This window comes from Palaemon carinicauda, chromosome 19, assembly GCF_036898095.1.
Source record: "Palaemon carinicauda isolate YSFRI2023 chromosome 19, ASM3689809v2, whole genome shotgun sequence".
NCBI classification, from domain to species: Eukaryota; Metazoa; Arthropoda; class Malacostraca; order Decapoda; family Palaemonidae; genus Palaemon; species Palaemon carinicauda.
In genome coordinates, this window is record NC_090743.1 from 109,246,031 (window position 1) to 109,274,018 (window position 27,988).

The window sequence follows — 27,988 nt, forward strand, 5'->3', positions numbered from 1 at the left end:
TACTGGAAACTTCAAACATGCTGTAGTACATTTGTACAAGGATTAGAAATAAAGGCAAAATAGTTCAATATAAAATATATTAAAGTTTTTTTCCAGCTTAAATAGTCACATACATTCTATAGTATTATTATTTTGATACTGTATATTTCACAATAAGCCCCACACAACATATCACAACCTTCAATACACAAGCCATTTAAACTGCAAGAAAATGATTTCGGTGAATTCTTCTACTTGTTACCATTCATAACAGCTAAATCACTTGAGTTTTATTTATTCAACATTCAGTGTTTGAGCAATTAAATAATACCGAAGAAAAAAATTATTTACCAAAATTACACAGCACTACCATTCTAACACTATTACAATAAAATATACATCAGAGATATGATAAGCAAAGATTCATGAGTTTGTCAAGTCAAAAAAAAAAATTATCAACAATTTCTGATGAAGTTATAACTTTAAATGTAAGAAATGTGAAAAAAATTTATTTGTTTTGCTCTTAATCTATAACAGGGTGAAAACATCCTAAACAATTTAATGAATTATGGCTATACAATATTTAATAAATAAACTTACAGGATGAATAACAAATGTAAATTGAAGAAATTCCAATTTTAGATACAAGTTCTCATGAAAATTTCTTACTACCAGCTTATCTACTACTATACAGTTATTTTAAAAGGTCAGCGAGATATAATTAATTTTCACCTGTGTTGTATTATTTACTGTGCTTTCTCAAAATATTTAAAAACTGACATCACAAAAGTAGTTCACCAATAAACAGCTAAATAGCTCACAAAATACAGGACAGTATTAGGATGTATACTTGAGAAATAGTAGTTGTGTATAACTAGTCTAAAATTATAATCTCACGGTCAATGATCACTGGCAAAATATTTGCTTTTCTAGTTTACATTAAAAATTTTAATCACATGGAATAGATAAATGTTATATCAGGACAATTGTGCTTTCATAAACATTTGTATTTAGCAAAGCAAAGGGCTTGTGCAGTTAAAAATTACCATAATTTTAAATTCAAACCTTAAAACATTTAATTAATCCTGTCAATCACAACATTACCAAATATTCATACGCTAAAATTCAACAATGCAAAACAGCAAAATTATTGATGAATTCAACTTGTAAGAGTACAAAAATTAACAGAAACTCTTGAACAATATATAAACAAGAACCGCAGTAAAAAAGATACCGCTGTACACACAAAAACCAATTAAGCTACTGTTATTGGTTTGGCTTTCCATTTACCATCTGTTGTGGATCATCGGGAAGATGGTGTTCTACTAACTCGATAAGCCGTTCCACCTGCTCTTCTGTCAAACGTTCCTCGCTGTCCTCAATGATCTGGAATTATAGAGAGATCCAAGTGTTCTTGGTAAATAAGGTCAAATGAAAACGCAAAACTCAAGAGGAGTAATCACAATGTTTCGTACAAAATTCCTATAGCGCTCTTTCTGTGGGACATTTTAGCTACCAAGTAGAACCCTAGATCTTAAAAGGGGAATTTGTACTATACAATACACTTAACAGTTGAAGAGTGAATGGCAACTATAACAAATTTTGATGAGACCATATTTTATAAACAAAATTATTTCAATACTGTAGTTGAAATTGATGTGCTTTTCATAAAGCAAGTGAAAAACGTGGCTAAAAAAAATTAAATAAGAATAAAACTTTTTAAAGATATAAAATCCTTCGCTCTCACCATAATGATGCAGTGAGGGAAGTTAGAGTGTAAATGCGTTTCCCAGCTGACGCCATCTATTTCTGATTCTTCTGAGGTAGCTTTTAAGTATTGCGTAAAAATATCAGAACCATATTGAGTAGGGAGGCGATTGAAAACTTGCATGAATTTCAGGTATTTGAATCAATAATTTCAGATTGGAAATGGAGTATTTCTATGAAACTTCCTGCAATTTCTCTGCTAAATACCTTATTGCCCGGGTTGCAGGTCTCTGACCATAGAATTCAATCTTCTTATAAGTAAGGTAAACCTTTCTACCTCCTAAACTAATAAGCTTGCCTTTGAATTAAACTAGGTACAGTAATAACCCACCCTGTGTCATTAATTTATTCCAAGAGACTAGATGTACGGCAATTTTTTACCTATATAGGATTTTATCCCTATAAAGTAATATACTCTCCCTATACACATAATAAACAAAATAAGACATACATCCTGCTACGATTTTATAAAAACTACATAAATTATCCTCTCATATACTGTATACTGTATTAAATTAAATTTTTTTTCTTTCCTTTTTAATACTTAATAAAAGAAGTTAGGAAATGGAACACTGAAAAGGGCGAAACCCTATCTGGTGGGTAGGGCCTATGCTCCACTAACAGGCTACTATGTTTACCTCATTAAAAGCTTAATGGCACTTCCATCTTCATCGAAATCACACCTAATAAAGATCGAAGATTAGTGATACGTGTAGGAACAAATGAAATGTCGATATAACTTTGGATTACAATCATTAACTAGTTAAATCAAGAATAACTGTGACAAAATAGTAAATTAAATCTTACCAACTGCATCTCAACAGGAGTCGTAGGCCGAAGGTTAACCAGCTGGAGTTTTTCTGCTTTGGTCAATTTGAAATCCTTAATTGACTCTAGGAAGCCATGAATCACTTCTGGACTCTGAGTACGACAAGCTGTTTTCTCAAGGTATTTTAGAGTCTGAAAATTAATCAATACAGACGAGAATACAGTAAGTTCACCATTATTTTGTACTGTACATAATTTTGGCAAGATGCCATGATGATAATTTTAATTCCAAGTTGGATAGTCTCCCTTAAACCAAAACAGTTAATTATTTAGGAAATATGTACAGTATTATTGTAGTACAATACCCAAAAGTATAAGGCTACACAAAAAAAAAAAAAAATCTTAAAAAGTACAGATGGATAAGCACCAAATTAAAATGATCACAAATATGGTCCCTCCCTAGTCACTTTGAATTTTCATTTAAAACAAAAGGAATAATAGATTCCATTCATATCTAATACTTTCAAGACCTACAAAACAACAAATCTTGAAATATGAATTTATCCTAGCTATACAAACCTAGGTTCTTTAAAATATGGATGTACAGTAAAGTATATCTTCAACTTTGCAGGAACAGGCCTTGATTTGTTAATGAAATAGCTAGTTAGTGACAAGTGGTATGAGGGGGTAGACATTAAATAGCAACAAACTGAACTTCTATTGAAAAGTAATGACAACTGGTGGGTGGCTGGGAAGCCCCTCCCACCTATCAGTCAGCTAGAATAGTAACCTTTGGCCTGGGACTGAGAGGGATGGTTGAGGCAAGAAGTATAACTTGAAGAACTCTGTTTTCCATAGCTAGGAAAAATATGTAGTTAGAAAGTTTGTGATTTGTTCCCATGAGAATATGAAAAGTCTGTAATTAAAGCAGTTAGGAGAATCACTTATTGTCAGCAGCCAGTCTCTATGAACCAAATTCTTACTGGTTCAACTTTTCCAAAAATGTCAACCTACAAAGTCCTGTATAGCAGCAAAAGTGACAACTGCAGCAACTTCCTAACAGTTTAAGTATAGGTATACTTAAAGTTAGTTTAGGCCCATACTTAGTTAGAAATTGCTTGTTATCCAGTCAGGGGTGGAACCTATATAATTTTCAGTCTGTTCTCCAATGATGAGAAAAGTCTTTGAAGATGTTGCACTGTCGAGTTGGAAATTCTTGTGTGGAAGTGGCTGGGCTGCCTCCCTACATTTGCTGATATTATTATTAATACTAGCTAAGAGGATGCTATAAGCCCAAGGGCTCTAAAAGGGAAAGTAGCCCAGTGAGGAAAGGAAATAAGGAAACAAATAGATTAGTATGTCTTTGTGTACCCTCAAGCAAGAGAAATCTTGACCAAGACAGTGGATGACCAGAGAACAGAGGCTATAGCACTACCCAAAACTAGAAAGCAATGGTTGAATATATTAGTATCCTTCTCCTAGAAGAGTTGCTTACAATAGCTAAAGAGTACCCTCTACCCTTACCAAGTAGAAAATGGCCAATGAACAGTGCAGTAGTTAACCCTTTAAGTGAAGACAAATTTTTTGGTTATCTTAAGTGTTTTCAGGTGTACGAGGAAAGAGGAGTATGTGTTATCAGCATAACCGGTCCTCATCTTCTGCCTAGCCAGGACACTGGGTTTATTATCATTATTACTACTACTAGTTCATCACCTAGTTGTTAAAGCAAGATGCTCCAACAGGGAAAAATAGCAGAGGAAAGGAAACATACGGTATGAGAAATAATGAACAATTAAAATAGAATATTTTTAAAAACCGGCATTCTGTTGAGATACTACCGTTAGTTAGGGGGTCCTTTCACTGGCCAGATAGTACAACTTTAGATCCTTCTCTTTGTTACGATTCACTTTCCTTTTGCCTACACATACACCGAATAGTCTGGCATATTCTTTACAGATTCTCCGTTGTCCTCATACACATCACAGCACAGATTACCAAACAATTCTTCTTCACCCAAGGGGTTAACTACTGCACTGTAATTTTTCTTCTTGTTAAGGATAGAAGAGACTCTTTGCTATGGTAAGCAGCTCTTCTAGGAGGAGGACACTCCAAAATCGAACCATTGTTCTTTAGTCTTGGGTAGTGCCATAGCCTCTATACCATGGTCTTCCACTGTCTTGGATTAGAGTTCTCTTTCCAATCCTTATTGCACGAACGAGTTGGAAGATCTTGGCACCTGGGAAAATCTTGAAGCATTGAAATACTGTATCTCTGAAAGGGGGAAGATCTAGGTTATGGAACAGTTTCAGTACTTCAAAAGTTCTTGAACACAAAGATTCCAGCCTGCTGGAAGATCTATTGGCTGTATTATGATCAATATTACTAGCCAAGCTACAACCCTAGTTGGAAAAGCAGGATGCTAGAAGCAAAAGGACTCCAAAAGGGAAAAGCAGGATGCTATGAGCAAAAGGGCTCCAACAGGAAAAAAAAACCCAGCAAGGGAGAGAAAAAAGGAAATAAAGTATAAGAGACGTAATGAACAATTAAAATAAAATATTTCAAGAGCAGTAACAAGATTTAATTAACATAAAATATTTTAAAAACAGAAATAAGATTAAAATAGATCTTTCAATTTATAAACTATAAAAACTTGAAAAAAAAAGGAAGAGAAATGAGATAGGATATTATGGCCAAGCTTAACCTCAAACAAGAGAACTCTAACCCAAGACAGTGAAAGACTATGGTGCAAAGGCTATGGCACTACCCAAGACTGGAGAACAATGAATTGATTCTAGAGTGTCCTTCTACAAGAGCTGGTTACCTTTAGCTAAAGTGTCTCTTCTACCCTTACCAAGAGTTAAGTAGCCATTGAAGATCACAGTGCAGTAGTTAACCCCTAGAGCAAAGAAGAATTTTTGGTTATCGCAGTGTTGTCAGGTATATGAAGACAGAGGAGAATGTGGAAAGAATAGGTCAGACTTTTTGGTGCACGTGTAGGCAAAAGAAAATAAGCCATACCCAGAGATAAGAATCCAATGTATTATGTACTGTCTTACAAGTCAAAGGACCAAATAATCTCACTTGGAGGTTGGTGCCCTGGCCAACCTACTACCTATAACAGTGAGAATTGTATCAATTCCCTGGTGAATCAAAAGTAAAGATAACCCAAAGTTCCAATCCTGTGGTTTCCAAACACCGAGCGTGGCTGATCTTATGAAAAATAATGATCATAGAGAAAAGCGAGATCTGTCTACCAAGGAGAGAATACACTTGGAACGTTCTAAAGAACATATAACACAAAGGGAAAAACCACGAGGAAACCTCATAGCCCGTACAAGTGATGAGACCCATCATAGGTTCCTCTTCCAACAGTATCATGTACTGATAAAGCTGAAACGAAGTAGTCGTTAGAAGTTCTGTGACTGGAAAAGCCACTGAAGAACGGGTGTGAGGAGTCTAATCGCCAGGCGTCTGATCTTGTGGTGTCCGACAAGTATTTAGAAAACCATGTGGAGGAAGACTCGTGGAAAATTGTCTCGTGGGATTGGTCAGCTAGGACAATACGGACTGCTAAAGTCTTAACACTCGGACTGCTGGTTGATCCTCCGTTCCACCATACTCATTCTTCAGGGTTGTCATCTCTGAAATTCTCTGAAGAAGGAAGGGCCTATTATCCTGTACAGTAAGAGGTTCACCACGCTCGGTCTTGTACGAGAGCTGGCAGCAGGCATCTGAACACCTGTACCAAGTACTGAAACATTCAAGGGGAAGGACGCATTCCCGATACATAACCTCTCACCTTGTATGTGAGGTGCGAGGTCATGTACTAGGATTGTATTCCCATGAGGCACCCGATACGTCACCGAATAATACCAGGAACTAACTGGGGAGGGTTAAGTTAATTGAACCCCCTTTTTCAACAAGGGTCAAATTAACTGAAGTAAATTCCCGAGGCGGGTCAAGTTGACCAAAACACCTTCCTCGGGAGGGTCAAGTTAACCAAAACACATACCCGGGGAGGGTCAAGTTAACCGAAAGACTTTCCCGGGGAGGGTCAAGTTAACTGAAAGACCTTCCCGGAGAGGGTCGAGTTAACTGAAACACCTTTTCGGGGAGGGTCGAGTTAACCGAAAGACCTTCCCAGGGAGGGTCAAGTTAACTGAAACATCTTCCCGGGGAGGGTCAAGTTAACTGAAACATCTTCCCGGAAAGGTCTAGTTAACAAAAACACCTTCCCGGGGAGGGTCCACTTATCCAAAACACTTTCCCGGGGAAGGTCAAGTTAACCAAAACACCTTCCCGGGGAGGGTCAAGTTAATCGAAACACCTTCTCAGAGGGTTGAGTTAACTGAAACACCTTTCCGGGGAGGGTCAAGTTAACCAAAACACCTTCCAAGGAGTCGAGTTAAATGAAACACCTTCCCAAGAGGGTCAAATTAATTGAAAAACCCCGGGGAGGGTCAAGTTAACCGAAACATTCTCCACCTTCCCAGGGAGGGTCGAGTTAACTGAAATACCTTTTCAGGGAGGGTCTAGATAACTGAAACACCTTCCCAGGGAGGGTTAACTTAACCGAAACACCTTCTCAGGAAGTCTTGAGATAACTGAAACAGCTTTCTGGGGAGGGTCAAGTTAACTGGAACACCTTCCCAGGGAGGGTAGAGTTAACAAACACCTTTCTGAGGAGGGTCAAGTTAACCGAAACATCTTCCCGGGGAGGGCTGAGTTAACTGAATCATCTTCCCGGGAAGGGTCGAGTTAACAAAAACACCTTCCCAGGGAGGGTTGAGTTAACCGAAACATCTTCCCAGGGAAAGTAGAATTAACCGAAACACCTTCCCGGGGAGGGTTAAGTTAACCGAAACACCTTCCCGGGGAGGGTTAAGTTAACCGAAACACCTTCCAGGGGAGGGTTAAGTTAACCGAGACACCTTCCAGGGGCCGAGTTAACCGAAATTCCTTTCCATGGAGAGTTGAGTTAACCAAAACTTCCTGGGGGATGGTCGAGTAAACAGCTTCTAGGGGAGGATCGCATTCTGGTACAGCACAGCTTTTTCTAAGAAACTATACAGAGAAATCAGTCGATGTTTTAGCCCAATTGGTCATACTGAGCTTCAGTGAATTCTTTCTCTTCAGGGTGGCAAGTGCCATGTCTAAATACACAGTAACGTGCAAAGAAGATACAAAATCAGGAGATGTAAATGGGGAAGGTGAGTACATACATACTTCACCGACATAGTTCAGGACAGTGGAAAAGAGAGCTGCTCTTCATCCCCACTGTCTTTGAAAGTGCTTGGTTATAGGAAAAAGTAGGAAGTGCTGATATTTCTCCCAGAGGGATAATTTCCAGCAAGAATCTGTCTTGAAATGAGATGGGGCATAGTTAGCAGTTGCAGCATGTCCAATACTACTGTATTTCCCAATGACGGAAAGTTCTCAGCATGCACCTTTTCTCACTCTACCGAAGAGAAAGCAGTAGATTGTCCAAGAAGGGGAAAACAGGGAAGAGCCTTTCATTCCTACCAGCAATAAATATGCTCGTTCTCATTAGAAACAGCACAGGTAGCAGGTGTGTGAGTATTTGTATTGCATACTGTACCAGTATGTCTGCTTGGGGAAAGGGAACGTTCACAGAATGTACTGTATCACTTCATGAACGAGGTGAGAATGTACTCGGACCATCTTCTTGAGTGGGAATGTGTCAGTACCACACTCTCTTATGGAGAGAGAAATTATATGATTCACGGGTTTGTAACTCCCATCAAAAAGTCTTCCTTGACTTCTTTGGTGACCTCTTCTACTTGTTATTCTCCTTAAGTTACAAAGAAGTTTCTACAAAGATGAAGCGAAGAAAAAGGAAAAACTGAAAGTTCCTGTTCTATGGAGTCGTGCAGGCTGATGAAGATGCTTTGAAAGGGAAAAGAGACTATAACAGCACAACCAGGTGATACATCCTTAGCTCTTTTCTGGGTTTGGAAGACACTGAAGTTAAAAAGAAAGGCAGCACCCCTCCCCTTCACACTCGGCAGCAGCAGAACTCTTCCCTGATGGAGCACCAACAAACATGTCACCAAACAGGAACAAGTATGTTGGGATAACAGCAGTTAGCAAAGAAAATCGTCAAAGAATTACAGTTATCAGGAAACAATGCATATCATGGGCTTGTTCCATTAATGTCCCTCGAACACAAAGATCTACTAGTGCACATTAAATCTGAAAGAAAAAGGAAAAGATTAAAATCTCTAGAGCAACAGAACAGTACATATACTGAATTGTGGCCGAGGTCAAATTGGGGGTTGCTCTACCTCATAAATTTTCAGCTTTGCTGAAGTTATTCTCCTATGAAAGCACGAGGGTTTGTATTCATGCAGGGACAGTGAATGTCAAGGATGATAAATATAGCAGAATAAAGTTACTATCACATAGCCTATGCAGAACCTGGCAGACAATTACATTTTAATAGAGGATTTATGTATACAGTACTATTAAGTTTTTCTGTTTTGAGAAACAAAGCATTTTCAATCTTACTGGCAAAAGTTTCCTCTAAGACAAAAAAAAAAAAACAGTAAACATGTAGTGAGTACAGCATTCTCTAAAAGTTAAGGCATGGTTTAAAAGGAAGGAAAATCTCAAACTGTGAGAGATAAACTAGCAATTTGACCCCAAATTTAAAAACCCAATTCAATCTAATACTGTAGTCATGAAAAAGTCTAAGTTGTATCAAGAGTAACGAGTTCTATCAGTGTGAAATGAGAAGACGATCTAAATTTTGAACAAGAGTAAAGTGCCATATACTAATACAACTACTTCAGTACTACTTACATCAAAAGCTATGTTAGCAAGGTGTGTCTGAGTCTTGGCCAAGCTCCGTCTACCTTTTCCATCTTGAGAACAAAGGTCTTGAAGCAATGCATAAACTTCCCAGTTGCTCAGAATAGGCCCTTTGCTGTTTACTCTGAAAAAGAATGAAATATAATCCGTATTCTACACTAATAATAATAATTATATCTATGATTAAAGAATATTTATATAAATTATAAAAAATAATTTTTTTTTACCAAGGACTAAAGGTACAATAATACTGCTACTGTCGTTGGTTCGACAGGCGTCAGTTCTGACTTTATGTCATTCATTAGAAATTAAATGTACAAATAAAATCAACCTCATGCCATTTTATCTGACCTTACGTCAGTTTCTACCTCGTACAATAACTTCTGACCTTACGTCAGTTCTAGGTGGTACAATAACAACGAAGTACTGTTCTGTACAATACTGTATGCTGCATGGAAACTTATCAATATAGGTACTAAAAGTAATACCTCAGTTTACAAGTGACTGAATATGGGCATGCAAATTCAAATCGGTTTACGAGCATACTATCGGTCTACGAGGAAAACTTTCCCTCCATAAGCACATTCTTTTGTGGACAGGTACTAACAAGATTAGCAGACATTGCCAGGCAGTGTTCACAGGATTTTTCACCATTTAGTTTACACTGCTTACCCAACTCTTTCACTCTTCCAGCAGCAGTAGTAGAAGAATCATCTCGCACACATCTTTCCATTTTTTGTGTGCAGTAGTGGTTCTTTGTCAAGTTGTGATCACTAATGTTCATCATAAAGACATTATGTGCTGCATTGTAAAGCTAACAGTATACAGTAGTATTGTCACAATGACCCCATGATTAAAAAAATGGCAGGAAGAAAAAAAAACGTGCGCGGGCGACCTACAAAATCTGTACTACTGTATACAGTAAATTTGTACTACAACATCCATGATTGGTACAATTATAATTCTAAACAATAAAGAAGGTAATGAAGCATTAGACGATGAGGAACCGGAGCTGTCATTGGTGAATCAATAACAACATTATCTTAACACTGAAAGTTATCTGTTTACTGTACAGTACTTGAATTGATGAGAAACAGTTAGAAGGTTGTACATTTAAGGAAAACAATATCACTGAAAAAGAAAAGGTGTACTGAAGCTGAACAAGGGGAAGTACTGTATCAAGAGAATGTAGAGATGTCCACTGAGGATATGTTAAGAATATGGGAAAGTCTGCAAAATTTAAATAGATACGAATTCATCAGGAAGAGTACCGAATCTATTTAAGACTGTAATGATAATGCAATGTTGCATGTCCATGAAATAAAATAAAAGCAGTTGACTTTGGATAGGTTCTTTGTTAAAATGTTATTTTTATTACTAAAATAAATTTTTGAATATACTTACCCGATGATCATGTAGCTGTCAACTCCGTTGCCCGACAGAAATCTATGGTCGGGATACGCCAGCGATCGCTTATACAGGTGGGGGTGTACTCACCAGCGCCATCTGTGGTCAGGTACTCCAGTACTTCTTGTCAACAAGACCTCAATTTTCTCCTCGGTCCACTGGTTCTCTATGGGGAGGAAGGGCGGGTCATTTAAATCATGATCATCGGGTAAGTATATTCAAAAATTTATTTTAGTAATAAAAATAACATTTTTCAATATTAATCTTACCCGATGATCATGTAGCTGATTCACACCCAGGGTGGTGGGTGGAGACCAGTATACATGTTAACAAAGAAGCTAAGTATCCCGTATTTCATTTTTATTAGTTATTCAAAATAACAATAAAAAACAAATAAGTACCTGGTAAGGAAGTCGACTTGAACCATTACTCTACCTTTAATAAGTACGTCTTCCTTACTGAGCGTAGCGGTCCTCTTAGGATGCTGAACGACTCTTAGGTGGCTAAAGTATAAAGGGCTGCAACCCATACTAAAGGACCTCATCATAACCTCTAACCTAGGCGCTTCTCAAGAAAGAATTGACCACCCGCCAAATCAACCAGGATGCGGAAGGCTTCTTAGCCGACCGTACAACCCAAAAACAACAATAAAAGCAATCAAGAGAAAGGTTAAAAAAGGTTATGGGATTATGGGAATGTAGTGGCTGAGCCCTCACCTACTACTGCACTCGCTGCTACGAATGGTCCCAGGGTGTAGCAGTTCTCGTAAAGAGACTGGACATCTTTGAGATAGAATGATGCGAACACTGACTTGCTTCTCCAATAGGTTGCATCCATAACACTCTGCAGAGAACGGTTCTGTTTGAAGGCCACTGAAGTAGCCACAGCTCTCACTTCATGTGTCCTTACCTTCAGTAAAGCAAGGTCTTCTTCCTTCATATGAGAATGAGCTTCTCTAATCAGAAGCCTGATGTAGTAAGAAACTGCGTTCTTAGACATTGGTAGCGAAGGCTTCTTAACCGCACACCATAAGGCTTCTGATTGTCCTCGTAAAGGTTTTGACCTTTTCAGATAGTACCTAAGAGCTCTGACTGGGCAAAGTACTCTCTCCAGCTCGTTACCCACCAAGTTAGATAGGCTAGGGATCTCGAACGATTTAGGCCAAGGACGTGAAGGAAGCTCGTTTTTAGCCAAAAAACCGAGCTGCAAGGAACATGTAGCCGTTTCCGATGTGAAACCTATGTTCCTGCTGAAGGCGTGGATCTCACTTACTCTCTTAGCTGTTGCTAGGCATACTAGGAAAATGACAAATTCGAAGATAATTTGTATTTTTCCTAACCATACAAACCTTAGCTATTTACAAAGGGTTATTACTTTTAGCGTAGCTGAAATGGCGAGCCATTAGAATTTAACGAGGGTGTATTACCCCCGCGCTAGTTAGCGGGGGGTAGGGGAGTGGTAGCTAGCTACCCCTCCTCCCCCTCACACACAGGTGAATACTCACTTTCACTTAGAGGTAGGACTTGTCTTGGGGGACAGGGCTGGCGGGCAAATATGTGTAAATAGCTAAGGTTTGTATGGTTAGGAAAAATACAAATTATCTTCGAATTTGTCATTTGTTCCGTAACCGAAATACAAACCACGCTATTTACAAAGGGTGACTTATCCCTTAGGAAGGGTGGAAAGTCCCCAGCCATACTGGCTTTGGCTTTACCCGGGGACTCAGAATCCGAGTGAGTCGCACTCGAGAAAAGGAGTCCCTGCACCTCACAAGTTCCTTGCACCGCAAGGAACCATGTGGCCTACGTAAGCTTGTGTGTGAAGGAAGAAGTGTGACCCGTCTTAGGCAGTTGACCTGGAGTTCCAGAAGGAACTCTGGGTTAGGACGTTCCCAATACCACCTCGTCAGGGTATGGGGGACGCGACAGTATTGACTCAATACTCGGAACACAAGGAAGCATGGTTTACCTGCAGAGGTTCGAGGTCAGCTATGCAGAGACCAGGATGCTGCTTCCCCGTAGAGGGGATGATGAAGAAAGAAGTAAGGGCCAGACATACTTCTTTCGTTCATGCAGACTAAAACCTGATAACAATGCCCTCAACCTTCTGCTACCTGTCCAAAAAGGAGCCTGAGGTTAGACCAGCTGTTGTGTAGCCACCACAGAGCGATAGAAAACGTATCGAGACTCCTGTGGGTCACGCCCTGCAGGAAGCGGGCTGCGAAGGTCATCAGACGCTTCCAGACTCCAGCTTGTAGCACCTGCGTCACAGAGTAGTATTACTCGAAGGCGAGGGACGTTGCGATGTATCCAACATCGTGCTGTAGGGCGACGTGACGGGGGAGGGTCTGAAGACAGGTCGAGATGAATGTCCTTGAGTCCGGGCTGAAGAGGTATACTGGTGACTCTCCCCCCATGTCCTCCTTGTGTTCCCAGATCGGCTGCAACTGAGGCCAAACTGCAGCTGTTCCCAGCGCTAACCTCTCGATTCCTGTACTGGCAAGAAAGAGAAGGTCTTGGGACATCAGACACAGAATGGAGACTCGAAATCTTGAATGAATCGGACCGAAGGGTCGGGACCCTCAGATTCTGAGTCTAGCCAACAACTCAGGAGCGAGCCTGAATGTTGCCTTCCCCTCTTCCTTAGAAAGGGGGGGAGTAGTAAGAGACCAAGAAGATTGCTTACACACTGGCCGTGGCCAGAGTGAGCAGAAGACCCAAGGCGGAATACAATCCGAGGCCTGTCGTAAAAGGGTCTTGAGAAGATCTCTTAAAGGACTAAAAGTCCGAGCCATGCTCCAAGTTGGAGGTCTTCCTCCGACTAGGGCAGGGACGATCGTAGCTTCGCATGAGCGAGGATAGATCCAGCGGGCAGGAAAAAGTTATTCCTTTAAGCCTGAAGGTCAGGGAAAGGCTGAGCGATAGGCTTCATTGCCAAGAGCGGAAAGGAGTTTCCTCCCGCCGAAAGGCAATAAGACCGTTATTGCTGGAGAAGAGGCCTCACGGGAAGAGGTATATCTCCCACGGCACCAACCACCTTAGACTCTTCACTTTGCCTGGGAGACCCCTGTGGATGACTATCGCAGATGACGCGACCTCCGTACCGCGACTGTAGCGGGTTGTCTCTTCTAGAGGAGGAAGCGTAGTGTCTCCAGGCATGAAGCCGAAGCGACGCCCCGGTTCGGGAGAGATGTCGCAGTGTGGTTGCTTGAGTAGTCTGCGCCGTGGGAGAAGCTCTCCCGGGAGTTCCGTCAGGGGAAGCAGAGGGTCCAGAAACCGTTCTGCGCATAGTCCCAGTGGAGCTCTCCCATTGAAAGGTTGACAGACAACCTGGTTTTGTTGAGACCCATTGTCCGCAGACAAAAAGGAGGGAAGACGCAGGCGTCGAAGTTGTCCCACCATCACCGGAATGCATCTTGCCAGAGTCTCGGGGTCTGAGACTGGGGGGAAAACTAGCGGAAGCTTGAGGTTCCAAGCTGTCGCGATCAGGTCCCCCAGACCAGCACTTGCTGGTTACCCAAGGTCAAAGACCCCTAGGTACACTCTCTCTATGAGGCTCTGCTCGGATAGTCTGAGAGAAACATTCCCCTGCCTGGAATGAGAGAGCCGATGGTGGAATTGAGAGAATCTCAATCATCCCGGTATCTCTACTGCAAGATGTGAAGGTGTGAAAATGCGTCCCCTGCTGGTTAGCATGAAGTCGACACGCAACGGGGCGACTTGGCAGGAGCGGTAGGATCTGAAGAGGGGCCAGACTAAGGCCCTTAAGCCTGCCTGAATGATGGAGAGGTATCCTTCAGGTCTTGACCATAGGCCTGGACCGGAACATGCCCCCCCCCCCCCCCCCCCCCCCTTTCCTTTGACGAGTCCGAGAACCGCATCAAGAATGTGGGGAAAGGACGAGAATATCCACTACCATCAAGAGGCTCCATAGGTCAACACCCATTGCAGGTTTAATAGTTCCGCTGGTCCCATAGGGCCAGGGAGTCCGGTTAAACATTGCCTGAAGCCACCGGAACTTGGATCGCCCCACATGGAACTTATCCTGAGGCGACCGTTCGGACTATAAACGGGTCAATGAGGAAAGAAGAACTAGGAAACGTTCCAAGGTAGGGCTGAAAACTCTGCTTGACTGAGAACAGGTACTGCGACTCTCCTCAGTCTTGCCACAGTCAACCGAAAGGAAGGCTCGGAGGATGTGGTAACAGAATCTGGCGTCCCCAGGTGGTCACCCATCCAAGTACCGACGTTGCTTAACCTCGCTGGACGGACGAGAAGCGGGGTTTCCAACGTGGTAAGGCGGTTGACTCAATATCATGGCCAGATACTCCAGATGTTGAGGCAGAGGAAGAGAAGGCTCCAAGCAAAATACCATGAGCCCACACTCATGGTCAGCATTCGGAAGCTTTTCCCGGTGCTGAAGAAGGTCGAAACCCGAGCCTACCGGAGTTGACCAGCCCTCCAAACAGCAGAGGAGGCGGAAGTCTGCACCTGAGCGGCCAAGAGGAAGGCAGGGAGAGTTCTCTGGGGAAACAAACCTGCTATGCCAAGGCGGGATAGCCACACTGCATCATAAGCAGGAATACTTGCAGTTTAGGCTGAATTCGACGAGCACCCTGGAAGATGGATGGAATGGAAACTGAAAGTACCCGTCCTTCCGATCCAGGGTTAAAGGAGTCCTGTCGCCTCGTTACCAGTCTGATCGATTCTGCTGGTCTACGCTGGCCGAAGTTTGTTCGACAAACTTGATCAGGGCTGAGAGGTCGACTATGGACATCCCCTCTCAGATCCTTCCTTACAAGAAAGGATCGACTGAGGGGGCCGGGGGTGAAGCCGTCGATGATCCTAAGGAAGACCTTCGCCTAAGGTATGGATCATTCTGCCCAACCGGGCAACTCTGCTGATGCTATGGCATAGAGGTTCAGAGACACTGAATTCGCTGACAGAGACGGCAGGCGCGATATCCTTGGCTACTCACAGAGATTGTGCGGGAATGGGCATCGGGAAGCTGTCATTCGGATGAGTAACCTTAAGCATCCTCCCAGCGAAAAAACCTGCAATCCTAGAGTTCGTGAACTCCTTTTAGGACTATGCCCCCCCCCGGGGGAGTCTCCCGTGCCATCTGTTCCTGACAGGAGGAAACTGCAATTGGACACCTTGTCCCAGTTGTCGTAGCCGATAACTTAGGCCGACGTGGTTGAAAGAAAAGGGAGCTGGAGCCCTGCAGAGTCTGGAAGAAAGCGCCTTGGAGGAGTGGAACCGGAAGTCGATTTACTCCGCACAGCAGATGTCTAAGTCTCTGTCCTTGGGCAAAGACAAAACTCTTCTCAAGGATGGAAGGGTGTCTGAGGTCGTTGACCTCCACAGATGAGACACCCGAAGGAAGCCTTTAGTCAGCGCGTCCAGATGGTACAACATCGAGCTTGTCCGCAAGTAGATACTTAACGACGAAAGGCCAAGGTGCCTGAGCTCGAGAGGAGGAAAGTACCCTTGATCTTCCTGTAGCTTCCTTGAACCAAACCTCGGGCCGTAACCGAGGAGGGAAAGAACCTGGTAAGCTCCCAGAGGAAGAGGTAAGCAGTCACCCCTTGTCCGATGGAGAAATCTTGAACGGAAAGCCCCCTCGCCAAAAATCCTTCCAGGGCGGGAGAAGGAGAGAGTACTCGTGCAGGAGAGGGGACCCTCGAGACCGACCTCTTGGGAACCAACTTCGCCCCGGGGGAAGTCACCACGAAGTCCACTCCTCTCTTTCTCTTCAGCGTAGGAGAGACAGCCGCTGGTTTGTTACCCTGGCCGGTGAGTGCTGGTTTCATAACCCTCATTAACGCCCGTGCCAGCGGATCAAACCATGTCTGCTGCTCCAAGGACACAGAGTCCGAAATCCTCGCTAAGGTGAAAGGGATCGGGCGATCCTTTGGAGAGGACACGACGGTTCCTGCCTGAAAAGAAGGTGGGAAGAATGCTGTACTGACCTGTCTTCGTCCTGCACTACCAACCTGTGCTTGGATGGAGGTGATCCCGAGTGCCGCCTAGGAGCACGCGTCCCTGCTGCTACCACCGGCTGTGGAATTCGCAGCGAACTATGGTCGCGCGAGGGCGAACGGCCGCGCAAAGGTCGCGCGGGCGCACAGGCGAGCGGTCGCGCGGGCGCGCAGGCGAGCGGTCGCGCGGGCGCGCAGGCGAGCGATCGCGCGGGCGCGCAGGCGAGCGATCGCGCGGGCGCGCAGGCGAGCGATCGCGCGGGCGCGCAGGCGAGCGATCGCGCGGGCGCGCAGGCGAGCGATCGCGCATGCGCGCAGGCGAGCGATCGCGCGGGCGCGCAGGCGAGCGATCGCGCGGGCGCGCAGGCGAGCGATCGCGCGGGCGCGCAGGCGAGCGATCGCGCGGGCGCGCAGGCGAGCGATCGCGCGGGCGCACAGGCGAGCGATCGCGCGGGCGCGCAGGCGAGCGATCGCGCGGGCACGCAGGCGAATGGGCGTGAGGGTGGGCAGGTAAATGAACACGTGTTCGAGGCGACGAACGCAAGCGATGGCGTGACGGCGAGGGATCGTGCTGCCGCGTAGGTGAAGAAGATCGCTGGCGGTAAGCGATGGCGAGCAGCATGTGTAGGTGAATGATCGCGTGATAGGGTGCGATGGTGATCAGCATCCGCAAGAGGGCGAGCGTTCAGGGTTGTGCGATGAGGAGCAGCATGCGTAAGCGGGCAATCGTGCAGGGTTGTGCGATGGCGAGCAGCATGCGCAGGTGAATGATCGCGTGAAAGGGTGCGATGGTGATCAGCATCCGCAAGAGGGCGATCGTTCAGGGTTGTGCGATGAGGAGCAGCATGCGTAAGCGGGCAATCGTTCAGGGTTGTGCGATGGCGAGCAGCATGCGCAGGTGAATGATCGCGTGAAAGGGTGCGATGGTGATCAGCATCTGCAGGAGGGCGATCGTTCAGGGTGGTGCGATGAGGAGCAGCATGCGTATGCGGGCAATCGTTCAGGGTTGTGCGATGGCGAGCAGCATGCGCAGGTAAATGATCGCGTGAAAGGGTGCGATGGTGATCAGCATCCGCATGAGGGCGATCGTTCAGGGTTGTGCGATGAGGAGCAGCATGCGTAAGCGGGCGATCATGCAGGGTCGCGCGATGGCGATCAGCATCCGCAGTTGAGGGTCGCGCGATGGCGATCAGCATCCGCAGTTGAGGGTCGCGCGATGGCGATCAGCATCTGCAGTTGAGGGTCGCGCGATGGCGATCAGCATCCGCAGTTGAGGGTCGCGCGATGGCGATCAGCATCCGCAGTTGAGCTAGTAGCTGGCGAACCATGTTCCTTCAGAAGTGTTGGAGAACGTTGGCGTGCCGGCTGTAACACACGTGGGCGATCCGGAGATCGCTGGCGAGCTGATGATCGCTGACGATCGCTGGCGAGCTGATGATCGCTGACGAGCTGATGATCGCTGACGAGCAGAAGGCTACGCGTGGAAGCCTGCGCAAAGAAGAAGAGTCCTTGACCCCGACCTGAACCGAAGTTCTAGATCGCGAGGGCGAACGTGGGCGCACAGGGCACGTAACAGGAACCGCAGGGAAGATCATCTTGAAAGCGCTGACGAACAGGAGAGCGCTGATGAGCAGAAGGGCGCGCAGGGAAACCCTGACACGCAAGGGAAGAACCCCCGTGGGGGCAACCCTTTGCCCCGAAGGGATCGTTGTCCGCCGGGAGACTGATGTCCGTCGGAAGACCGCTGTCCGTCGGGAAGACCGTTGTCCGTCGGGAAGACCGTTGTCCGTCGGGAAGACCGTTGCCCGTCGGAAGACGAGATTAGACTGCTGTCCATCTGCACCAAGACGGAAGATCGAGAAAAAGAAGTTGTAGGCTGCAAACGGAGATTCAAAAAAGGCGCCTCAAGCACCCTTATAGGGAGATGAGAGGCCCTTACGACGAGGCGGACGGAGGGCCTTACGGCGAGGGAGGCCAACAGCAACAGCAACAGCAACAGAAGAAACCTCCGAAGAGGAGTCTCTATGAGTGTACTCTCTCGCGAACGAAAGAGAAACACTTCGTGGAAGAGACTGGTCAGCCAGTGACCTAAAAGGGGCAATCCTCCGAAGAGGAGCTCCTGCAGTTGCCCAGCCCCTTGAGCGAAACTGCAGGTGCGACCGCTCAGCACCAAGAGCATAGTCGCACGAAAAAAAGGCAAGAGAAGAACCCCCCAAAAGAGGAAAAGCTCAAGCCTGGACAGGAAAAAAAAACTTCCCTCGGAAGGAAAGTTATCCGTCCAAGGAGGCAAGCCTCCTGACTGTTCTAAAATGAACTGGAGAGCTGTCCGTCGACACGGGAGTACTACCAGTAGAAGGAGACACGCCCCTGACGACAATACAAGGGGGGAGGCAGCAACAGCCGAATCCCCAGGACTCAACCAGACAGCTCACACCGTTGCTATATTACAGAAACGAACTAGATCGGTAACTGCAAAAAAATAAAACAAATAATATTAGTACACATTCATTCCCCCGGGAAGGCTCCGAAGAGGAATCCCGAGGAAAAGGAACAAGAATTACACAACAGGCACGTGCCCTCACAACCACTTACACTCGCGGAAGGAGAGCTGTAACCAAAACAGAATTATAACAATTATAATTATGTAACTATGTAATTATGTAATTTAAAAATGAATGAACACTAAAGAAAAAAACGAAAACCCCGAAAGGAATCGTTCTACAAGCTGAAAAATTAACAACTACAATTAGATTCATAAACTAATTGAGACAAAATGTACGGCGTAGCAACCCCACCCACACGGGAAGGAAGCTACAAGGGCGTAGTAAAACATAGTAAAAGGGTGAACGACCTCAAGAGAGAGAGAGAGAGAAAGACCGAAGTCAAACTCGACGCAACCCATAAAATTAGGCCGTGGTGGCCTAACTGCCGAGGCCTCCACGTAGATATCGTACACTACACACACACATCTGAAAAGGAAACTTACTTATTTCTATACTCAAATATATATATACAAACATGAAAACATGTTTACATATATATTGAGTAAAAGAAAAGTAAGCGATTAAGTAAAGACAAAACAGACAATGGCTGCCAAGCGAGGACCAAGACAGAGACGTCTGTCACAGTCCGAGCCAAAAGTGAAAGTGAGTATTCACCTGTGTGTGAGGGGGAGGAGGGGTAGCTAGCTACCACTCCCCTACCCCCCGCTAACTAGCGCGGGGGTAATACACCCTCGTTAAATTCTAATGGCTCGCCATTTCAGCTACGCTAAAAGTAATAACCCTTTGTAAATAGCGTGGTTTGTATTTCGGTTACGGAACAAAGAGTTTTTAATGTGAGGTCCTTGAAAGAGGCTGATTGTAGCGGTTCAAATCTAGATGACATCAGGAACCTTAGGACCACGTCTAGATTCCAGCCTGGAGTGGACAACCGACGTTCCTTAGAGGTCTCAAAAGACCTAAGGATGTCCTGCAGATCTTTGTTGGAGGAAAGATCCAAGCCTCTGTGGCGGAAAACCGCTGCCAACATACTTCTATAACCCTTGATCGTAGGAGCTGATAGGGATCTAACGTTCCTTAGATGTAACAGGAAGTCAGCAATTTGGGTTACAGTGGTACTGGTAGAGGAAACTGCATTGGCCCTGCACCAGCTTCGGAAGACTTCCCACTTAGATTGATAGACTCTGCGAGTGGATAGCCTCCTTGCTCTGGCAATCGCTTTGGCTGCCTCCTTCGAAAAGCCTCTAGCTCTTGAGAGTCTTTCGATAGTCTGAAGGCAGTCAGACGAAGAGCGTGGAGGCTTGGGTGTACCTTCTTGACGTGAGGTTGACGCAGAAGGTCCACTCTTAGAGGGAGAGTCCTGGGAACGTCGACCAGCCATTGCAGTACCTCTGTGAACCATTCTCTTGCGGGCCAGAGGGGAGCAACCAACGTCAGCCGTGTCCCTTTGTGAGAGACGAACTTCTGAAGAACCCTGTTGATGATCTTGAACGGCGGGAATGCATACAGGTCGAGATGGGACCAATCCAGCAGAAAGGCATCCACGTGAACTGCTGCCGGGTCTGGAATCGGGGAACAGTACAATGGGAGCCTCTTGGTCATCGAGGTAGCGAACAGATCTAGTGTTGGCTGACCCCACAGGGCCCAAAGTCTGTTGCAAACGTTCTTGTGAAGGGTCCACTCTGTGGGGATGACTTGACCCTTCCGGCTGAGGCGATCTGCCATGACATTCATATCGCCCTGAATGAACCTCGTTGCCAGCGTGAGCTTTCGACTTTTTGACCAAATGAGGAGGTCCCTTGCGATCTCGAACAGCTTCCTCGAATGAGTCCCTCCCTGCTTGGAGATGTACGCCAAGGCTGTGGTGTTGTCGGAGTTCACCTCCACCACCTTGTTTAGCTGGAGGGACTTGAAGTTCATTAAGGCCAGATGAACCGCCAACAACTCCTTGCAATTGATATGAAGCGTTTTCTGTTCCTGATTCCATATCCCCGAGCATTCCTGTCCGTCCAATGTCGCGCCCCAGCCCGAGTCTGATGCGTCCGAGAAGAGATGATGGTCGGGGGTCTGAACAGCTAACGAAAGACCTTCCTTGAGAAGAATGCTGTTCTTCCACCACGTTAGAGTAGCCCTCATCTCTTTGGAAACAGGAATTGAGACCGTCTCGAGCGTCATATCCTTGTTCCAGTGAGCTGCCAGATGGTACTGAAGGGGGCGGAGGTGGAGTCTCCCTAACTCGATGAACAGGGCTAGCGATGAAAGAGTCCCTGTTAGACTCATCCACTGCCTCACCGAGCATCGGTTCCTCCTCAGCATGCTCAGGATGCACTCCAGGGCTTGGTTGATTCTTGGGGCCGACGGAAAAGCCCGAAAAGCTCGACTCTGAATCTCCATACCCAGGTAAACGATGGACTGGGAAGGAACGAGCTGGGACTTCTCTAAATTGACCAGGAGGCCCAGTTCCTTGGTCAGATCCATAGTCCATCTGAGACTCTCCAGACAGCGACGACTTGTGGGAGCTCTTAAAAGCCAGTCGTCTAAATAAAGGGAGGCTCTGATGTCTGCCAAGTGAAGGAATTTCGCAATATTCCTCATCAGTCGCGTAAACACAAGAGGTGCCGTGGTCAGGCCAAAGCACAGGGCTTGGAACTGGTACACAACCTCTCCAAAGACGAATCTCAGAAAAGGTTGGGAGTCTGGATGGATGGGAACGTGAAAGTAGGCATCTTTCAGATCTAACGAGACCATCCAGTCCTCCTGCCTGACCGCTGCTAGGACCGACTTCGTCGTCTCCATTGTGAACGTCTGCTTGGTGACATAAGCATTGAGCGTACTGACGTCCAGCACCGGTCTCCAACCTCCTGTCTTCTTGGCCACCAGGAAGAGACGGTTGTAAAAGCCCGGGGATTGATGGTCCCGAACTATCACCACTGCCTCCTTCTGTAGCAGGAGCGACACCTCTTGTTGTAACGCTAGCCTCTTGTCCTTCTCCTTGTAGTTGGGAGAGAGGTTGATGGGAGAAGTGGTCAGAGGGGGATTGCGGCAGAACGGAATTCTGTATCCCTCCCTTAGCCACTTGACAGACTGAGCGTCTGCACCTCTGCTCTCCCAGGCTTGCCAGAAGGTCTTGAGTCTGGCTCCTACAGCTGTCTGGAGAGGAAGGAAGTCAAAGCTTGCTTTTCGTGGACTTGGCACCCTTCTTTGACTTGCCCCGTTGACTGTCTGCACGGGTACTTCCTCTACTGGAGGCTCTACCACGAAAGGGCGGAATGAACCTAGTAGCAGGTGTATCAGCAACAGGGGTGCGGTAAGATCTAGGCACGGAAGGTAAGGTTTTCGCCTTACGTGCTGAAGAAGCCATGAGGTCATGTGTATCCTTCTGGATAAGAGCCGCAGCCATCCCCTTGATTAACTCCTCCGGAAACAGGAACTTGGAGAGAGGAGCAAACAGTAACTCTGACCTCTGGCAAGGGGTGATACCAGTCGATAAGTAGGTGCATAGATGTTCCCTTTTCTTGAGGACTCCCGAGACAAAAATAGCCGCAAGTTCGCCAGAACCATCGCGAATTGCTTTGTCCATACTGGACATGATCAGCATGGCCGCATCTTTGTCAGAAGGAGCAGTCTTCCTGCTTAAGGCTCCTAGACTCCAATCGAGGAAGTTAAAAATTTCGAAGGCGCGAAAGACTCCCTTCATCAAGTGGTCCAGATCTGAAAAGGACCAGCAGACCTTCGAGCGTCTCATAGCCGACCTGCGGGGAGAGTCAACCAAACTTGAGAAGTCGGCCTGGGCAGAGGCAGGAACCCCCAAGCCAGGTTCCTCTCCCGTGGCATACCAGACGCCCGACTTAGAAGCAAGCTTAGGAGGAGGAAACACAAAAGAGGTCCTTCCCAGTTGCTGCTTGGACTGCAACCAATCCCCCAAAACCCTCAAAGCTCTCCTTGATGATCTGGCGAGGACAAGCTTGGTGTAGGCAGGGGTAGTAGACTGCATGCCCAGAGAAAACTCGGAGGGAGGAGAACGAGGGGTTGCAGACACGAAGTGTTCAGGGTACAACTCTCTGAACAGAGCCAGGACCTTGCGAAAGTCTAAGGAAGGCGGCGAAGACTTGTGTCCTTCCACCTCAGATGGAGGATCATCCAGATGGGCAGCTTCATCCTCAGAAACCTCATCGCCTGAGAGTTGAGTAGCGAGAGGTAAAGGCAGAGGGGCAGGCTGAATGGCTGAATCCTGCAGAACGGGTTGTAAGGCATGAGGCTCATGCTGCATGGCATGCGGCTCAAGCTGCATGGGATGAGGCTCATGCTGCATAGAATGCGGCTGCTGCATGGTATGAGGCTCGTGCTGCATGGGTTGAGGAGGATGCCTCATAGCATGAGGCTCCTGCCTCAAGGGTTGAGGAGGTTGCTGCATAGCATGAGGCTCCTGCCTCAAGGGTGGAGGAGGTTGCCGCATAGCCTGAGGCTCCTGCCTCAGGGGTTGAGGAGGTTGTCGCATAGCATGAGGCTCCTGCCTCATGGGTTGAGGAGGTTGCCGCATAGTGCTGGAACCTGGCAACTCCCGATGCGGCTGCATCTGACAGGGAGGACTGCGTAAAGGTGGAGGAGCGCTCGCAGGAGGAGGGGTGCTAACCTTCTCTGCCTGATACTCCTGCATCAAAGCCGCAAGCTGAGACTGCATAGTCTGCAGCATTGACCACTTGGGGTCCACAGTGGTTGGAGCAGAGGCCTATTGAGGCACCACTCTACCTCTCTTGGGAGGTGTGCAGTCATCAGATGACTGCGGCGAGTCCGAACTGGCCCAGTGGCTACACCTGGGCCGTTGGACTAGCTCGGAAGGGACCTTACGTTTGATAGGTCGTGAGACCTGGGTCCACCGTTTCCTCCTGGAAACCTCTTCCGCAGACGAGGAATTTAAGGGCTCATTCGTCTGGGAGTGGAAGTGACGATCTCTATCAGATACGCCCGCAACCACTGAGGATACAACTGTGCGCCGATCAAGGCCTGCCGAACCCTTTGGTCCTTCGACGTTGCTTCTCCCCTGGGCTTGGGAGCTTGCAAGAGGTCCCGGACTGGGAGGACGACTGGCACGCATAGAAGTATCCTCATGCGCAACACTGACACTGACACTATGCACAGCACTGGCACTAACACTTCCCACTGCACTCTTCACTTTAAGCTCCTTGACATCTGCCAAGAGAAGATTGTGGTCACTAACTAACGACTCCACCTTATCACCAAGAGCCTGAATGGCACGCAACATATCCGTCATATCAGGCTGAGCACTCGTAGCAGGTTCGGGGGTCACCACCACAGGGGAAGGAAAAGGTTGAGGGACATGGGGAGAGGAATAAACCAAAGAGCGAGAAGAACTCCTCCTAACTCTCTCCTTCTCTAACCTAGTTGTATATTTGAGGAATTCATTAAATTCGAATTCCGAAAGCCCCGCACATTCCCCACATCGATCTTCCAATTGACAGGATTTTCTCCTACAATCGGAACAAAGGGTGTGAGGATCAACAGAGGCCTTCGGAAGACGCCTATTACAAGTCCTAACACTACATCGCCTATATTTAGGAGCTTGAGAGTGGTCGGACATCTTGAATTTAGGGAACAGTCAAGGGGGAATTCCAAAGTAAAGCAAAGATCGTTAACCAATAAATCAAATTAATTCCAAAAGCTATCTAAGCTAAGGGAAAAGCTTCCTGTACAGTGAAGGCTAAATTTTAGAGCAAATACTTCACCAAAACCGTGAACAAAAGACTCCAAAAACAACAGCGTATCCATGTAGGTCTTGCCGGCGGCACGACAGAGGAAAAATTGAGGTCTTGTTGACAAGAAGTACTGGAGTACCTGACCACAGATGGCGCTGGTGAGTACACCCCCACCTGTATAAGCGATCGCTGGCGTATCCCGACCGTAGATTTCTGTCGGGCAACGGAGTTGACAGCTACATGATCATCGGGTAAGATTAATATTGAAAAACTAAATGTAAATGTAAAAAAGACAACCAAGAGTCCAGAAAGAGTAAACTAAATGATACAGTTAGTGGAATGCCATTCAAGGGAGGGAACTCTTAATAAAGCTCTCATGGAGGGAGATTCTCCTTCCAAGCAGTAACCCCCTGTTCCTCCTCATTCTCCTTTCTAGTCTCCCTGATGCCACCTCAAAGGTAAAGTGCAAGTTAATTTGTAAATACTAATATTTTTTACTGAGAATTATTAATTAGTTTTAATTTCTGATGTTAGGAGGTTATAGTTTTACTCTGATTATCATTACAAAACATTTAAAAATCATTATATGTGTATTTGTGGATGTACATTGCATCAAGCAAATTTACTTTACAGCATTTCTTGTAACAAAATTTATTTTATTTTATGACCATTTTGGGTTGCAAGCTTTCTCCTGGAATGGCTTAAACTCATAACCTGAGATACTATTGTACTTTACTTTATATTGTTTTTATAGAATGATAGCAGGTTGTACAGTAAGTACTTTTTCAGGTTTGGAACATGGTTAGGGAACATACTAGTCACTTTATTGGGCAAAACTCCATCCTAATTTGAAAATTGACTTGCATCGATTATCTTGAAACATATTGATAGGGCAAGGTCAAATGTGAATAAAAAATAAAAAAAACAGAGTCCTTTAAAATAAGCAAATGTCTTGAGCTGAAACAGCCGTTGAATTTGTTACTGAGGTCGCTAACAACAAGCAGTGCGCACAAGTGACTAGCCCTGTCCTCCCACATGTCAAAGGCTCTTATTATTATTACAAACTAAGCTATAACCCTAGTTTGAAAAGCAATAGGCTATAAGCCCAAGGACTCCAACAGGGAAAAATACCCCAGTGAGGAAAAGAAACAAGGAAATAAAAAATATGAGAAGTGATAAATAATCAAAATAAAATATACTAAGAAACAGTAACAACAAAGATGATTTCATAAAAAAAAAAAAAAAAACCAATAGGAAGAGAAATAAGATTGAACAGCCAGCCCATGTGTACCCTCAAGCAAGAGAACTCTAATCCAAGACAGTAGAATGCCATGGTACGGAGGCTGTGGCACTACCCTGGACTAGAGAACGATGGTTTGATTTTGGAGTGTCCTTCTAGAACTGCATACCATAGCTAAAGTCCTCTCTACCCTTACCCGGAATACTATATGAGATAGTAGTAATGAACATCACAAGCAATAGAAAAAAATTACAACCAATAAAAATCGAGTAACCAAAAATATTTTAGGAGCACAACCATAAGCAGCAGTAGCAACTCTTTGGCGAGAGAGGAATGTCTGAAATGAAGACTCCTATAGGAGGGGGGACGACTAAGGTTCCTGAAAGGGTTAGAAATTATATATTGAAAAAAATTTTGGAAGAAAGGCTCCTAGGTTAGGTTAGGTGGAGAACCTTAGGTTAGGTTAGGTGATGTTCTTGTGTCTGTAAAATATCTTGCAAATTATTGCTTTCCCAGAATTTAAATAACCACCTAATTACTGTGTAAGAAGATGAAAACTGCAGGATTGCATGATTTTGGAGTAAATGGAGAGTGTGGTGTTGTAAACTATTACCCTAATCTACAAATAACATAAGTACTTTGATACTGTGTACTTGACAATCAACATGGAATATGCTGTGTGAACTCTAAATACTTAAGAAAGTATACGACAACAAAATCTTGTAGGTCCTGTAATGTGTAGGGTTCCCATGTTTTACCTATGAAAAATAGGTCTTATTTTTAACCCTATTGCAAAAAATAAAGTCTAATGGGGGTGGCAGGGGAACATTAGCCGCCTGTTAGGTAAGGACATGGCTTGTAGATTAGGTTAGGTGGGGAAATTCCGGTTAGCTGATGTTCTATGCATGCAAGAGGTCCTGCCCGTCATTATACTAAGGATCCAAATATAAAATACAACAAAAGCGCCGGGTGGGATTCTACCGAAGTTTACCCTAGGAAGGTTGGTAAAGTTTTACTGTATTACAGATTCTCATTTCGAACAGGGAAGGTTCACAAGCAAAATATGTCAAGAAGAGGTGCAGATGGGAATGGTTTCATCATTTTAGCTATAGAGCAGTATGCTAGGAGTGGAGAGTTGCTTCATATTTGTAATATGCAATACATAGCAAGAGGATGGACAGCATGATGTCAGCATGGAAAAGGAACTAGAGGTAAGTAGAAGGCTAGAGGGGAGTGTAAAGACTTTAGTAATGCTTAGAGTAAACCACGTGAGGTGCACTAATGACATTATCTGCTAAGACTACCCTATGCTACTCTGAATCTACGGAACAGATGGACCTTTCATTTAAGATGGGTATCAAAAATCCGTACACAGTACTTACATTTCCATCACGATCTAACTGACGTAACTCCAATTGTCCACCGAGATATAAGAGAATGTCACAATTTGTCGTACTCAGCACGTTAACGTCTTCTGCAGACGAATTTTCGATGAATGTAAGTGGGCTGTATGAAAAAGTCCTAATGCTTAGCAATTCCTAATAGATAAATAAAAAAAATAACCGTCAGATTTAGACACTCGTGGCCGGACAGTAGTACAGTAACCTACAATAACGTGAACGTTATGGGAAAAATTGAAAATAATTCGCATATTCACGTTCAGGTTCACGTTCAGATTCTGGGGTGAAGCATAGCCTTTACAACGGTGCCTCCAAAGTTTATCTTCTTGTACTGTTTTGTCATTCTTTCCACATAAGGTTTAATACTTCTTTTCTCTTTTCTATATTTGTTTCACTAAATG

At 45.2% G+C, this 27,988-nt stretch overlaps 1 protein-coding gene across 1 annotated transcript; it reads right to left on the minus strand.

Moving 5' to 3' along the window:
• Positions 1-60: 60 nt before the first annotated feature.
• LOC137658719 (DNA-directed RNA polymerase III subunit RPC9-like) lies at positions 61-27,892 on the minus strand. The gene is made up of 4 exons (XM_068393716.1): positions 27,570-27,892; positions 9,337-9,469; positions 2,554-2,706; positions 61-1,365 (listed from the first exon to the last, which is right to left on the minus strand). Exons 1-4 carry the CDS (start codon positions 27,575-27,577, stop codon positions 1,246-1,248), a joined length of 414 nt encoding a protein of 137 aa, XP_068249817.1. The 5' UTR covers positions 27,578-27,892; the 3' UTR covers positions 61-1,245.
• Between the last annotated feature and the right edge of the window lie 96 nt (positions 27,893-27,988).

Coding starts and splice junctions, on each gene's coding strand:
- LOC137658719 (XM_068393716.1), bottom strand. Junction 2,707..9,336: donor TTGCTAACATAGCTTTTGAT/GTAAGTAGTACT, acceptor ATTAATTTTCAG/ACTCTAAAATACCTTGAGAA. Junction 1,366..2,553: donor CTCCTGTTGAGATGCAGTTG/GTAAGATTTAAT, acceptor CTATAATTCCAG/ATCATTGAGGACAGCGAGGA.